We start from the raw sequence: 13837 nt of genomic DNA, 5'->3' as shown, positions 1-13837 counted from the left end.
TTGTGTCCTAAGGTTTGGCAGCAGGTGCCATCTGCTTCTAATAACTTCTATCAAGCTGCTTCCCACCCATAATCCAAAATACTTGCTATATAGTTCTTTATCTGGGACAAATCTTCCATCCACGCCAGCCACATGCTTTTCTTCCACCCAACCCATGGCGGCCTTCTCTTCTCTCTCCCGTCTTCTTCCCAGAATTCCTCTCCCTCTCTCCAAGCCTGGGAACCTTAGCCACACCTATCTCATCTACCCTGCCCAGGTAGGATGGCTTTTTATTAATTAGCATCAAAATATATCAGACCATCCCTCAACACCAAGGGAAGTGGAAATCATTTAAGACGTTTGCTAGGATAAGGACTTGACACTAGGCATTGTCCCCAAAGTTGGAGGGCCATGTGGGTTCCAAGCAAGTGGCTCTGGAATATTGCTGGAAAAGCAATTTCCTAGGTTGTGGTAAATAACTAAATGAAATTATAGATTGTTGTATAAATGAATGAAAATAACCCCAGTGGTGAGTCAGGTCTTTAATCCCAGCACTGGGAGGCAGAAGCAGGCAGATCTCTGTGAGTTCAAGGGCAGCCTGGTCTACAAAGTGAGTCCAGGACAGACAAGACTACATAGAGAAACCCTGTCTTGAAAAATAAACAAATAAATAAAATAAAATGCACCCTGTCTCTTATGTCTAGCATCAGCCCTGTTTTTCTCATCCACCCTGTGCCTCCTTCTTTCATCCACTAAAGGCGACAAAATAGCTCTCTAAGGAACTAAAGCGCAGGCGCATCTGCGGGCGCCAGAGGCAAGTCGCCCAACAGGTGGCAGCAGACCGGACGGCTCGGGGGCGGGGCCAGGCCCGGGCGTACACACCTGGGGGCGTGGTTAGAGGGCGTGCCCACCCCCAGGAGGCGTGGCCTGCGGGCCGGCGAGGGAGGGGGAGCGGCCGGGGACGGCGTGGGCCTGTGTGTTGGCGGCGCCGGGGCTCGCGGGAGCTGCTCGGAGGCTCGGCCCGGGAGGAGGCCGCCGCCACGGTGAGCGGGCGGGAAGGCGGGCGGGCGGGCGGGCGAGCGGGAGGCTTCCAGGCCAGGCCGCGGCGATCGGCGGGGAGCGGGCTCCAGGAAGCCCGAGCGGCGAGGACAAAGGGCCGCCGTGCCCGCCACTGCCGCCTCCCGGACCCCGGGTGTGAGGCGCCGAGTCCGGGCGCCTCCCTCCGAGGAGCCCCGGCATCACCTGGCTCCCGGGAGGACGCCGCGGGCAGCTGGACCGGGGTGGGGGTGGGGCTGTCTGTGGGCCCCAGCGGCGAGTGGCTGAGGGGCGCACCAGCTGTGGGCGAGACTCCCCCAGACACGGACGGCTGTGTCCGTGGCGGGGAGCGGGCGAGAAAATCGGATTACTAACGGTCTCCCGCGGAATGTGCTGTGCCCGGGGTCAGGAGCGCCAGGACTTTGTTTCAAAACTGAGTCATACCCCATACAAAGAGCCTTCTCATAATTTTGTAACCAGCGGAGTCCACTTTTAACCCTCCCTACATCAGAATTGCATTTTATTGTTCTGAAGGGATTTATTCTTAAAGTGTGTGTGTGCGTGTGTGCGTGTGTGTGTGTGTGTGTGTGCGTGCGCGCGCGCGCACACACGTCCTGGTGCAGCTGGGGGCCAGAAGAGGGCATTGGAACCCCGGAGCCGGAGTTACAGGCAGTTGTCCCCTACCAGTGTGGGTGCTGGGAACTTGATGAAGTCAGGTCCTCCACAGGAGCAGCAGGTGCTGTTAAAACATCAAGCCTTCTCTCCAGCCCCTTGTTTTTAGTTTTTAATTTATGTACTTTGGAAGTAAAGCTGGCCTGCAATTCATTATCTGCCTGCCTCGTTTGCCAAATGCTGGGATCACTGGCATGTCTCCCCAGGGCTAGCTAGTATTTATTTTCATTGATTTTATTGGGAATCTGTGTTTTAGCCTTAAGAAATTATATCTTTTAATTTTAATTTTATTTTGGGGTGTGTGTGCTCACACACCTGTGCCATGGTGTGTATGTCAAAGGACAACTTTGGAGGGAGGTGTTTCTTTTCCTGTTAGAGTTTGAGGGATAGAATGTATGTTTCCTTTTTCTTTTCTTTCTTTTTTTTTTTTTTTTTTTTTTTTGTTTGTTTGTTTGTTTTTAGAGACATGGTTTCTCTGTGTAGCCTTGGCTGTCCCGATCTCACTTTGTAGACCAAGCTGGCCTCAAATCCACAGCCTGCCTCTGCCTTCCTGAGTGCTGGGATTAAAGGCGAGGGCGAGCACCACAACACCTGGTTTACCCACAATTCTTTTTTTTTTTTTTTTTTGGTTTTTCAAGACAGGGTTTCTCTGTGTAGCCTTGGCCATCCTGGACTCACTTTGTAAACCAGGGCTGGCCTCGAACGCACAGCGATCCGCCTGCCTCTGCCTCCCGAGTGCTGGGATTAAAGGCGTGTGCCACCACACCGGGCTTACCCACAATTCTTAATGCAATTCATACTTTACTGGCCTTTGTTATTGGTGCATTTATTTGAATGATTGTGGAGGGAGAATGACCCGGCACCTCTCTCTGAAGTACTTTACTAACAAAGTGAGATAATAATTACAGTAATTCTTATTTACAGTTTTACTCTGACACTAAGATTTTAGAAATTGAAGCTGGAAACCTTGCCTCACACAGGCAAGGCCCTGGGTGCCATCTCCGGCAGCACATGTGTGCACAGACACTGGAAACTTAAAGGTGCTCTAAAATAATACAGTGTTAGTGTTTTTAAAGATGGGTTATTTTTTGTTTGTTTGTTTGTTTGTTTTTTGAGACAGGGTTTCTCTGTGTTAGCCTTGGCTGTCCTGGACTCGCTTTGTAGACCAGGCTGGCCTCGAACTCACAGTGATCCACCTGCCTCTGCTCCCTGGTGCTGGGATTACAGGTGTGCGCCACCACTGCCTGGCCAGTATTATTAGTTCTTAAATGAGTCTCAAGTTAAATACTAAAATTGAACTTAAAGAAGAAATGAAGTTGAAATTTGGAATAGTAGCAGTACAGTTGGTAATGCCTTCAGATTGCTACGGCTTTAGCCATGTTCACTGCATGATTTCCCTCATCCCATCTGAGTAGTATTCTAGGCTCATTGTTAAAGATGGCCGCCCAGGCCTGAATTTTTGAATGTGTCAGTAATGGTAGAGGATGTTCTTCAGATGATCCCTCAAGGTTTTTGGACACAAGCAACTAAATGTTTGGTGTTTCCTGTGTTTGTTTTTGTTTTAATTTGTAACCTACCACTTGCCTTTGAATTACAGTTCTTGTTTGTTTGGTCTTTGTGTTTAGCTTCCTGGGAGCTACTGAGTGACTTGTTTGAAGAATCATGAAGTCCCACTGTGTGGTGCTAGCTCTAGGCTCCCTGCTGGTCCTGATGTGTGTCCCTGGGTCACAGAGCTGTAACAAAGCACTATGTGCCAGCGACGTGAGCAAGTGCCTCATTCAGGTGGGTTTAAAGGTCCTTGTTAGTGCTGGAACACGCAGTGGACGGGCAGATACTGTGGAGATAGAGCGTTGGGCCTGAGGAACTGAAGTCTGGGATGTATCTCTGTGGCTGGGATCCATCCAACCGAGCTCGGGTTCCGGAAGGTCAGCCTGGAGGGTGCTGTTGCGCTGTATAAGCAGCTGTTATGGGCGATGAGTGCGCTAGTGTCTATAATCTAACTTACATGGCAGAGGCTTAATAACTATATTTAGCAAACGTTTAGCCTGCCAATTAATAGGCAAATTGTTATATATAATGTATTGTTTTTTGCCTGCTGTGTAACAGACTATATCAAAACCCAGCAACTGCAGGCAAAACACATTATCTCATGCAGTGCTGAGGGGCAGTCTGGGAAAGCAGTGTGGCTGGGAGGGTCTGGTTCTGGGTTGCTCGGGTTGCAGGCAGGTTGTTGGCTGGGATTATAGACTCCCTCCAGGCATTTGGAAATTATCCAATGGAAGCGAGGCGACCAGCGGAGTTTGCTCTCACTCCTGAGGCAAAAGGTGACAGTAGGTCATTTGGTGAGGTTCCTGTAGCTAGGAAGGAGCCGTGGATCTGGTCTGTTCCTGAGTCCTAAGCCCATGGCTTTTCATCAGCACACTGGTTACTGCTCTCCATGCTGTGGTCCCAGCTCCTCTTTCCTCTCATCCCATCAGCACTCTGTCCTTGGAGGCCTCCATGCTAGCTATTGGCTTAAGACATTTAGTTACTATGCATGCAGGTTGAAATGTGTGAGATGTTTATGGGCAAAGGTGTTTTACATTTAAAATTTTTTAGAAGGCCAGATGTGGTGGTGCACGCCTGTAATCCCAGCAGAGGCAGGAGGTTCTCTGTGAGTTTGAGGTCGGCCTGGTCTATTAAGAGAGTTCCAGGACAGCCAGGGCTACACAGAGAAACGCTGTCTCGAAAAACAAAGCAAACAAACAAAAAATTTTAGAACTGCATGAAATATATGCAAATGTATTTCATATATGTATCTATGTGAAATTACCTTGGAATTTAAAGACGAAACATACTTATGTTTCATGTCTGCCTTGCTTTGCCTGAGAGTGATCTTATGCAGTATTTTTAGCGTGGCTGTTTTTACTGCAGCTCCTCCTCGTCTGTCAGAGGTGGAATTTTCCGCTTGTGATGTCATGCCAGTGTTGAGGAAGTTTTACAGTTTTGAACCTTTTATACTGCACATTTAGGATGACGCAGCCTGTGCTGGGTTTCCATATGGAGTGTAAATTAGCTAACTTTGGCTGTAATTCTCACTTGAGCGTGCAATTATAACTATCTTTGTAGATCAAAGGTTGTTTGTGCCTGTGCCTGATGTTTCCTGCTCTTCATTAGTAATCTGGCTACGTTAATCTCGTGCCTTTACTTGTCTTTCAAATCAGACATTTAGCTAGAGAAATTTGTTATTGACTGATTCAGCTTCATGCCTTCTTTCCAGTGTGTGTGTGTGTGTGTGTGTGCTGATTTAGAGGGCCTTGTTTTCTTAGTGTCCTCCATCCTCTCTGGCTCTTTCATACTTTCTTCCTCTTTCTCAGGGTTCAGTTCCCTGAGCCCTGAGGGTGGGATTTTTGGAGTTTTTTTGGAGAGGGTGTTGAGACAGGGTTTCTCTGAGTAGCCTTGCCTGTCCTAGACTCGCTTTGTAGACCAGGCTGCCCTCGAACTCTCATTGATCCGCCTGCCTCTGCCTCCTGAGTGCTGAGATTACCAGTGTGTGCTGCCGCCACCTCCGCCACACCTGGAGGGGTTGGATGAACACATCTCAGACAGGGCTTGGAGTTCTAAGGTGTCTCTCTCTCGTAGCTGTGGTTCTCTGTGTTGGTTTTCCTTGACTGCAGGAGAAAACTTCTCTGTTGATGGCTGAGCAAGGCCCTGGGTTACTATGCTCAGGATGATATTTTTTCTAGTTTCATCCATTTACCAGCGGAGTAATACTCCATTGTAGAAATGTATCACATTTTCTTTTTTTTTTTTTTTTTTTTTTTTGTATCACATTTTCTTTATCTGTTCATCTATTGAGGGACATCTGCATTGTTTCCATTATGAATAGAACAGCAATAAGTATGGTTGAGCAGGTGTCCTTGTAGAGGATGAACTGCCCCTGGGTATATGCCCAAGAGTAGGATAGCTGGATTTATTTTTTTGTTTTTTTTTTTTTTGAGACAGAGTTTCTCTGTGTAGCCTTGGATGTCCAAGACTCACTTTGTAGACCAGGCTGGCCTCGAACTCACAGCGATCCTCCTGCCGCTGCCTCCCGAGTGCTGGGATTAAAGGCGTGCGCCAGATTGAGGCAGATTGATGCCCACCCTCCTGAGGAACTGCCACACTGATTTCTGTCGCTATATAGTTTGCACTCCCACCAGCAATGGAGGGTGTTATGCTTTTTCCACATTCTTCCAGCATAGCTGTCACTGTTTTACTGAGCGTAGCCCCTTTGACAGTGTAAGAGGAAGTCTTACAGTAGGTTTGATTTACAGTTCCCTGATGCAGCTCCATGATGTTGAACATTTCTTTAAGTGTTTCCTAGCGAGAATTTTGTTTAGATCTCTACCCCATTTCTTAATTGCATTGTTTTCTTGATATCTAGTTTCTTGAGTCCTTTATGTATTTTGGATATTAGCCCTCTATCAGGTGTGTAGTTGGTAAAAATCTTTTCCCATTCTGTAGGGGCCACGTTGTCTAAGTGATGGTGTCCTCAGCCATGCCAAAGCTTTTCAGTTTCACATGGTCATGTTTAGTAATTGTTGATCTTAGTGCCCTTGCTAACGGTATTCTGTTCAGTAAGTCTTTTTCTGTGCCACTGAGTTCAAGGCTGTTTCCCACTTTTTTCTGTCAGATTCAGTGCATCTGGTCTTATGCTGAGGTCTGTGGTCATTTGGGGTTGGGCTTTGTGCAGAGAGTTAAGTATGGATATGGATATATCCGGTGTCTGCATGCAGCTATGTGGCTTGTCAGCATCATTTGATGAAAATTTTGACTTTATTCCAGTGTGTATTTCTGGCTCCTTTATTAAAAATCAGGCATGCATTCACGTGTGGGCTTATGCTTGGGTCTTCATTTCAATTCCATTGATCAATGTGTCTGTTTTTTATGCTAATACCATGCTGGGGTTTTTTGGGGGTTTTGTTTTGTTTTGTTTTTTTTGGTTTAAACCATGCTGTTTTTTATTACTCTCTCTGGAGCACAACATTAAATCAGGGATAGAGATATGTCCAGCAGTTCATTTATTATTCAGGGTTGTTTTAGCTATCCTTGGTTTTTTTGTGTCCATATGAAGCTAAAAGGTGTCCTTTCAAGATCTGAGAATTGTGCTGGAATTTTGATGAGGTTTGCCTTGAATCTGGATAGCTTCTGCTAGGATGGCCATTTTTAACTGTTAATTCTACAGATTCATGAGCATGAGAGATCTTTCTGATAGCTTCATTATCTTTCCTCAAGTCTTGTTGTTTGTTTTTTTTTTTGAGACAGGGTCTCTCTGTGTAGCCTTGGCTGTCCTGAACTCACCTTGTAGACCAGGCTGGCCTCGAACTCACAGAGATCCACCTGCCTCTGCCTCCCCCAGTGCTGCGATTATAGGTGTGCACCACCGTGCCTGGCTCTTTTCTTCAAGTCTTAAAGTTTTTATCATACACGTAAGTCTTTCACTTGATTAATTAGAGTTACCCCAAATATTTTATATTGTTTGAGGCTATTGTGAAATACGTTGTTCCCTGATTTCTTTCTCAGTCCATTTGTCATTTGTATATAGGAGTGCTGCTACTGACTTCTGCGAGTGTTTATCAGCTGCAGGAGTTTCTTGGTGGGATTTTAGGGTCTCTTATGTATACTGTCATATCATCTGCAAATAAATATACTTTGACTTGTTATTTGTATTCTCTTGGTCTTCTTCATTTGTTTTACCCATCTGGCTAAGACTTCACGTATTATACTGAATAGTTCTGGGGAGAGTGGACAGCCTTGTCTTGTTCCTGATTTTAGTGGAATTTCTTTGAACTTTTCTCCATATAAGTTGATGTTGACTGTGGGTGTGCCATAAATTGCCTTTATAATGTATGTCCTTGTATCCCTGACCTCTCCTGGACTTTCATCATGAAGGAGTAGTGCATTTTGCCAAAGGCTTTTTCTGCATCTAATGAGATGATCATGTGGTTTTTGTTTTTCAATTTGTCCATATGGTGGATTACACTGACAGATTTTCATATGTTGAACCATCCCTGCATCTCTGGGATGAAGCCTACTTGATCATGGTGAATGATCTTCTTGGATTTATTTTGCAAGTATTTATTGAGAAACAAATCTATGTTCATAAGGGAACTTGGTTTATAATTCTCAGTTGGGTCTTTGTGTGGCTTGGGTGTCAGGGTAACTGTGGCCTCATGAGACTGACTTGACACTGTTCCTTCTGTTTTAATTTGTGGAGTGTTGGCATTGATGGTTCTTTGAAAGTGTGGTAGAATTCTGTGTTACAGCCATTATGCCCTCGGCTTTAGTTTTGTTGAGAGACTGATTGACTGCTTCTATTTAGGTTGTTAATCTGATCTTGATTTATTGTTGATGAGTGGTACCTATTGAGAAAATCGCCCATTTCTTTTAGATTTTCCAATTTGGTGGAGTACAGGCTTTTAAAGTACATCCTTAGGAGTCTCTGGAGTGTCTTGTTATGTCCCCCTTTCATTCCTAGTTCTGTCTGTTTGAATGGCTCTTTTTTCCTTGTAGTTAATTTGAATAAAGGTTGGTCAATCTCACTGATTTTCTTTAAAAAACAAAAACAAAAAACCTCTTTGTGGCATTGATATTTTTTTTGTTTGTTTTTTGTTTTTGTTTTTGTTTTTTGTCTTTTTGTTTTGGTTTGGTTTTTTTGGTTTTTGAGACAGGGTTTCTCTGTGTAGCCTTGGCTGTCCTAGACTTACTTTGTAGACCAGGCTGGCCTTGAACTCACAGGGCTCCAAGTGCTGGGATTAAAGGTGTGCACCACCACGATTGGCTGTGTTTTTGTTTTTATAGTATTGATTTTAGCCCTGAGAGTGATTATTTCTTGCCATCTACTCCTTTTGGGCATGATGTCTTCTTTTTGTTCTATAGCTTTCAGCTGTTTCAGTTGTTAAGTAGTTGTTTAGTGCTGTGAACCTGCCTCTTAGAACCACCTTCATGTGCTCCACAAGTTTGGGTGTGTTGTGAATTTATTTTCATTCAATTCTAGAAAGTCTTTCATTTCTCTCCTAATTTCTGTCTTGGCCTATTTTTCATGCAGTAGTGAGATGTTCAGTTTCCATGAGTTTGAAAGCTTCCTGCTGTTTCTGTTGTTGTTGACAACTGGTTTTAATCCATGGTGGTCAGATAGGGTGCAAGGTGTTAATTCAGTTTTCTTGTATTTGTTGAGACTTGCTTTGTGTAAGAGTATGTAGTCAGTCTTGGAGAAGGTTCCCTGAGGTGCAGAGAAGAATGTGTATTCTTTGTGTTTGGGTGATGCCCTCTTGGTTTATGATGTATGCTCCAGCATTTCTCTGTTTAGTTTTTGTCTGGGTGACCTGCCTGTTCGTAAGAGTGGAGTATTGCAGTCCCCCACTCTCAGCGTGTGAGGGCTAATATGTGACTTAAGCTATAGTAATATTTCTTTTTTGAACTTGGATACCCTTGTGTTTGTAAGAAGAGAAAGCTGTTATTACCCTCAAAGACTGCTTGTTTAAAATTTTTTTTTTTTTTTTTTTTAGTTTTAAAAACTAGACCAGTGTAATGGCTAAAGTCTGAAGCAGAAGGATTGCTTTGAGTTCGAGTCCAGCCTGGGCTACAGAGTGAAACGGTACCTCACACAGCCAGAAATAAAATAAAGCCTGACATGTTGGTCGCTCTGGCCATTGTCGGCTTTTTCACATCTGTGTTCTCCTCCACAGTGGCCCCTTTGGCCATTATATTTTTGTAGCCTTGGAAGTATCACTGTTTTTACACCCACCCCTACCCCCAAAACACTATTTACTAAATAGTCAAATAGTAAAGAAGACTGTGTAACTATAAACAGAAAAGCAAAGGGAAGTCACCTAATAAAGGTTTGGACCCATTCATTCACTCATTTGTTCATGCACACACTGGCTGTGTTACTGGTGTGGACAGTGGCGATCTGGGATGCTCTGTTGGCCGCTGAGATGAAGTGCTGCTGCTCATAGCTGAGCCCTCTCACTGTGGCTGGCCAGTGACTGCTGCCTTCCTCAACACCCCCATCCTGCCAGTGCTCAGAACGCTCTGTACTTCTGAACCTGTGTTCTACGCTGGGTGCAGGGGAATAGCTGATCTCTGCTCCACCCGGCTGGGACACCTGAAGGCTAGAACTTTTAGAAAGTAGTGCTGGATACTTGAATTTCCTGTGATAACGATTGCTTGCTTGGTTGGTGTGTGTGTGTGTGTGTGTGTGTGTGTGTGTGTGTGTGTGTGTGTGTGTGTTTTGTTTGTTTGTTTGGAGACAGGGTAGGGTCTCACTATGTAGCTCTGGCTGTCCTGGAACTCATTTTATAGACCAGGCTGCCCTCTGACTCACAGAGATCTATCTGCCTCTACCTCCCAAATCTCTGTTTTTCTGGCTGGATTCAGTAGGAATTAGCCAAATGAAGCTCTTGAGCCTTTGTTTGTTCCTTTGTTTTTCTTTTGAGTTAGAGTCTCCTTTAGCTCAAACTGGGTGTGACCTGGTCATGTTAGTGCTAAATTCCTGGCAGCTGGCCTCTGTCCATCTCCCAGGGTGGGTGCATTATGGCGGGGTAGGACTACACATGACTGAGCCCTTGCAATGTGTGAGTGAAAGGTTGGTTTTCAAATTGTATTCAATCCTGACTGCATTTTAAATAGCTTCGTGTAGCTAGTGGTTACTGTTTAGAGACCTATCCCCCCCCAACCTGTGGGGGTCCAGTGGCCCTGTCACATGGGTCGCATATCAGATAGCCTGTATATCAGATATTTATATTACTACTCATAACAGCAAAACTACAGTTATGAATCAGCGATGAAGATCATTTTATGTTGGGGCCACCACACCATAAGGAACACATTAAAGGGTTGCAGCGTTGGGAAGGCTGAGACCCTGGGCAGTGGCCTACTTCTGTGCCAGTCTTCCCTTCTCTCCCTTTCTCCCCATCTCTCTGTCCCTCCTTCCTCCTGACTTCACAGCCTTGTTCTCGCTAGCAAGGAGGCTTGGAGCTAGCTAGCATCTTTCTGTCAGGATGCCTCTGCCCTCCAAGGTACATGTCCATGTACAGGAGCCAGAAAAGCTGTATTGCACCTTGTCAGGGAGCCTGTGGATGGGAGCTCAGCTGCACAGTGAACCGCTGCTGAAGAGATCTCAACCTCTCCTAGTTCTATACATCTCTAAAGAAAGAAAACAGCTATTACGCACACAGTAAATAAAAAGAATATGAATGCCGGGAGTGCTGGTGCAGCCTTTAGTCCCAGCACTCGGGAGGCAGAGGCAGGTGGATCTCTGATCTCTGTGAGTTCAAGGCCAGCCTGGACTACAAAGCCAAGGCTGCACAGAGAAACCTTGTCTGGGAAAACCAAAAAAGAAAGAAAGAAAGAATATGAACTCTGGATCCAGACTGCCCACATTTAAACCCCCTTCAGCCATTTGCTGGGTGAGTTACTCTCTTGGTGCCTTAGTTTCCTATGTACCTACCTGAGTGGTTGACGTCAAAGGTGAAGTATTTTAAGCAGTGCCTGGTACTTACGAGTTGGGTCAGTTAGCACCAGCCTGTGTTTGTTTATTTACAAGTGTACTCTAGAGCTGACCGTCCCTAAAGGCACCTCTGCTTCCATCGGCGTGTAGCATTATGGTTATGTTAGTACTGACTGTAGCCACGTGGGCCCATTTTCCTTCTTGAGTGGCTGGTTTCCATAGCTTACCTCATTAGTCTGTTTTCAATTCCATTTTGTCTCCCAAATGGAGCATTTGGTTTTGATACCCCAGAGCTGAAAAGCAGGCTGTGGCACTGGAACCTTACATTATTGCATTCCTGAGCTAGTCACTATTTCTTGGATCCCATGTTTTGTCATTTAAAATGTGTTCCTTCATTTGTTGTAATGTGCCTTTAAGCCTTCCAATAGGCTGTGTGGGAAGTAACCTCCTGGGTCCTATATTCCTGAAAATCGACATTTTCTAATTATATGCCTGGATGATGGATTTCTCAGTATCATATTTTATGTTTTAAAGCCGTTTCATGAGTATCTGCTGGAATCCCATGTTGCTAGAAAGAAGTCTGGTGCTGGTTTATTCCTTATTCCCTATGAGCAATTGTTTAGTTATTTATTTTTGAAACTTTTAGTACAATATCTTAGTCAGTGTTCTGTTGCTATGAATTGACACCATGTCCAAGGCAACTTAGAAAAGAAAGCATTTAGTGAGGGCTTGCTCACAGTTTCGGAGGGTGAGTCCCTGGCCGCCATGGCAGGGAGCATGGCAGCAGAGAGGCAGGCATGGTGCTGGAGCAGTGGCTGAGAGCTCACATCTGATCAGCAAGTAGGAGGCAGAGAGAGACCTCGTGTAGGCTTTGAAGCCTCCAAGCCCACCCCTAGTGACACGCCTCCACCCACAAGGCCACACCTCCTAATCCTCCCCAAGCAGATACACCAACTAGGAAGCAAGTATTGAAGCACATGAGCCTATGGGCCCCATTTTTGTTCAGCCCACCACAGCATCCTCGCCCTGACACTTTGATTGGCTGTGAGCCTAGCCTTTTAAGGCTGAGCCATCTCTCCAGCCCTACCCTGACATTTTGAAATGCAAACAGTTGAGTCTAGATAGTTGTATACCTTGTGAATTTTTTCAAGGAGAGTCAATTTTGAGCATGTACATAGCCTTGATTGCTGTAGGTTTGTAGTATAGTGTGACCTTGTTCTTTTTAAGATTTTTGCAAACTGGGTGTGGTGGCGCACGGCTTTAATCCCAGCACTCGATCCCAGCACTCGGAGGCAGAGGCAGGCGGATCACTGTGAGTTCTAGACCAGCCTGGTCTACAAAGTGAGTCCAGGACAGCCAGGGTTACACAGAGAAACCCTGTCTCAAAAAAACCAAACAAAACAAAACAAAAACAAAATTTTTAAAAATTGGGTCTTCCCACTCAAAATGATTTAGTTAAGAAAAATCCTCAGCCTCTAATCCCAGCACTCAGGGAGGCAGAGGCAGGCGGATCTCTGTGAGTTCTAGACCAGCCTCCTCTGCAAAGTGAGTCTAAGAGAGCTAAGGCTACACAGAAAAACCCTGTCTTGAAAAACAACAAGTAGTAAAATAAATAAATAAAAATGTTTTTAAAAAAAGAGAAAAAAGAAAAATCCCTCAAAGGTATACCCAGCCACTTATTATAAAAAATGAAAATCCTAACCATTTGATTTTACCAAAGACGACTCAGGAGCTAGAAGCTGTGATGAGGAAAACCTGCTAGCTCAGAGAGGCAGAGGTCGTACCCAGCTGACCTTCCTACTCAGAACACGTCTCAGAGGAAGAAGCCCACAAAGCTCACTAGCTCCTGAAAGCCCAGGAGGAAAACCAAAAAACTAAAAGCCAAAAGACCTGGCTAGCTCTTCCTCTTAGCCACGTTGTCTTAAATACCCCTCAACTCAAAGTCCCTCCTACTCTTAATCCCTGTCAGCTGGTTTCTTGCTCCGCCTCTTGACCTGGGGTTAATTTAAGTAAATGCTGTGGACAGCCAAGACTACACAGAGAAACCCTGTCTCCAAAAAAAAAAAAAAAAGATTAAAGATGTGTGCTAGGGCTGGCTGAGCCACACCTTAATCACCTATTTACAATAACCAGAAAGCTCTTGGATTAAAAGTGTGTGCTAGGGCTCAACCACACCAAACAAGCAACAGGTTTTTACAGTTCACAATCTCGGGGTTCACAATAGGGTCAAATATCCTGCAACCGCCATGTGGGTTTTAGTTAATTCTAGATGTAGTCAAGTTGACAACCAAAAACCGACCATCACAGCTCCCATTCTTCTTGCTTTGTCATCGATTACTGTCCCGTGCTGTGGCTGTACATTCTTGGCAGTGTTAGGTGAGAGCTCTTGTTGCTCTGCAGCATGTGTCTTGGGTAGTCACTGTTTCAGTAGAATTGAAGTGGAGTGTCGTGGTTGCTCTCATTTGCACCTCCCTGGGCTGGGCATACAGCTCAGAAGAAAGCACACGTGCCTAGCATGATATGAGGCCCTGGGTTCCCCATCATTGAAAGCGCGCACGCGTGCACACACACACACACACACAAACACACTTCTAGTAACAGTGTGGAATGTCTTTTCACAATTTTATTTAACCATCTGCATACCTTCTTCAGAAATTGTCTCTTAAAGACTTTTGTTCC

At 45.2% G+C, this 13837-nt stretch overlaps 1 protein-coding gene across 1 annotated transcript in view; it reads left to right on the top strand.

Annotated features, from left to right (window-relative positions):
- Positions 1–898: 898 nt before the first annotated feature.
- Positions 899–13837, top strand: part of Twsg1 (twisted gastrulation BMP signaling modulator 1) — a 35748-nt gene continuing 22809 nt past the window's right edge. The window contains exons 1-2 of the mRNA XM_051154455.1: positions 899–1022; positions 3312–3468. Coding sequence (XP_051010412.1) covers positions 3349–3468 — 120 coding nt within the window. The 5' untranslated portion in view covers positions 899–1022; positions 3312–3348. The remainder of the gene's footprint in view (positions 1023–3311; positions 3469–13837) is intronic.

Source organism: Acomys russatus, chromosome 12 (genome assembly GCF_903995435.1).
Source record: "Acomys russatus chromosome 12, mAcoRus1.1, whole genome shotgun sequence".
NCBI classification, from domain to species: Eukaryota; Metazoa; Chordata; class Mammalia; order Rodentia; family Muridae; genus Acomys; species Acomys russatus.
The sequence above is the reverse complement of the archived record's forward strand: the minus strand, read 5'-3'. Positions and strand labels throughout refer to the sequence as shown.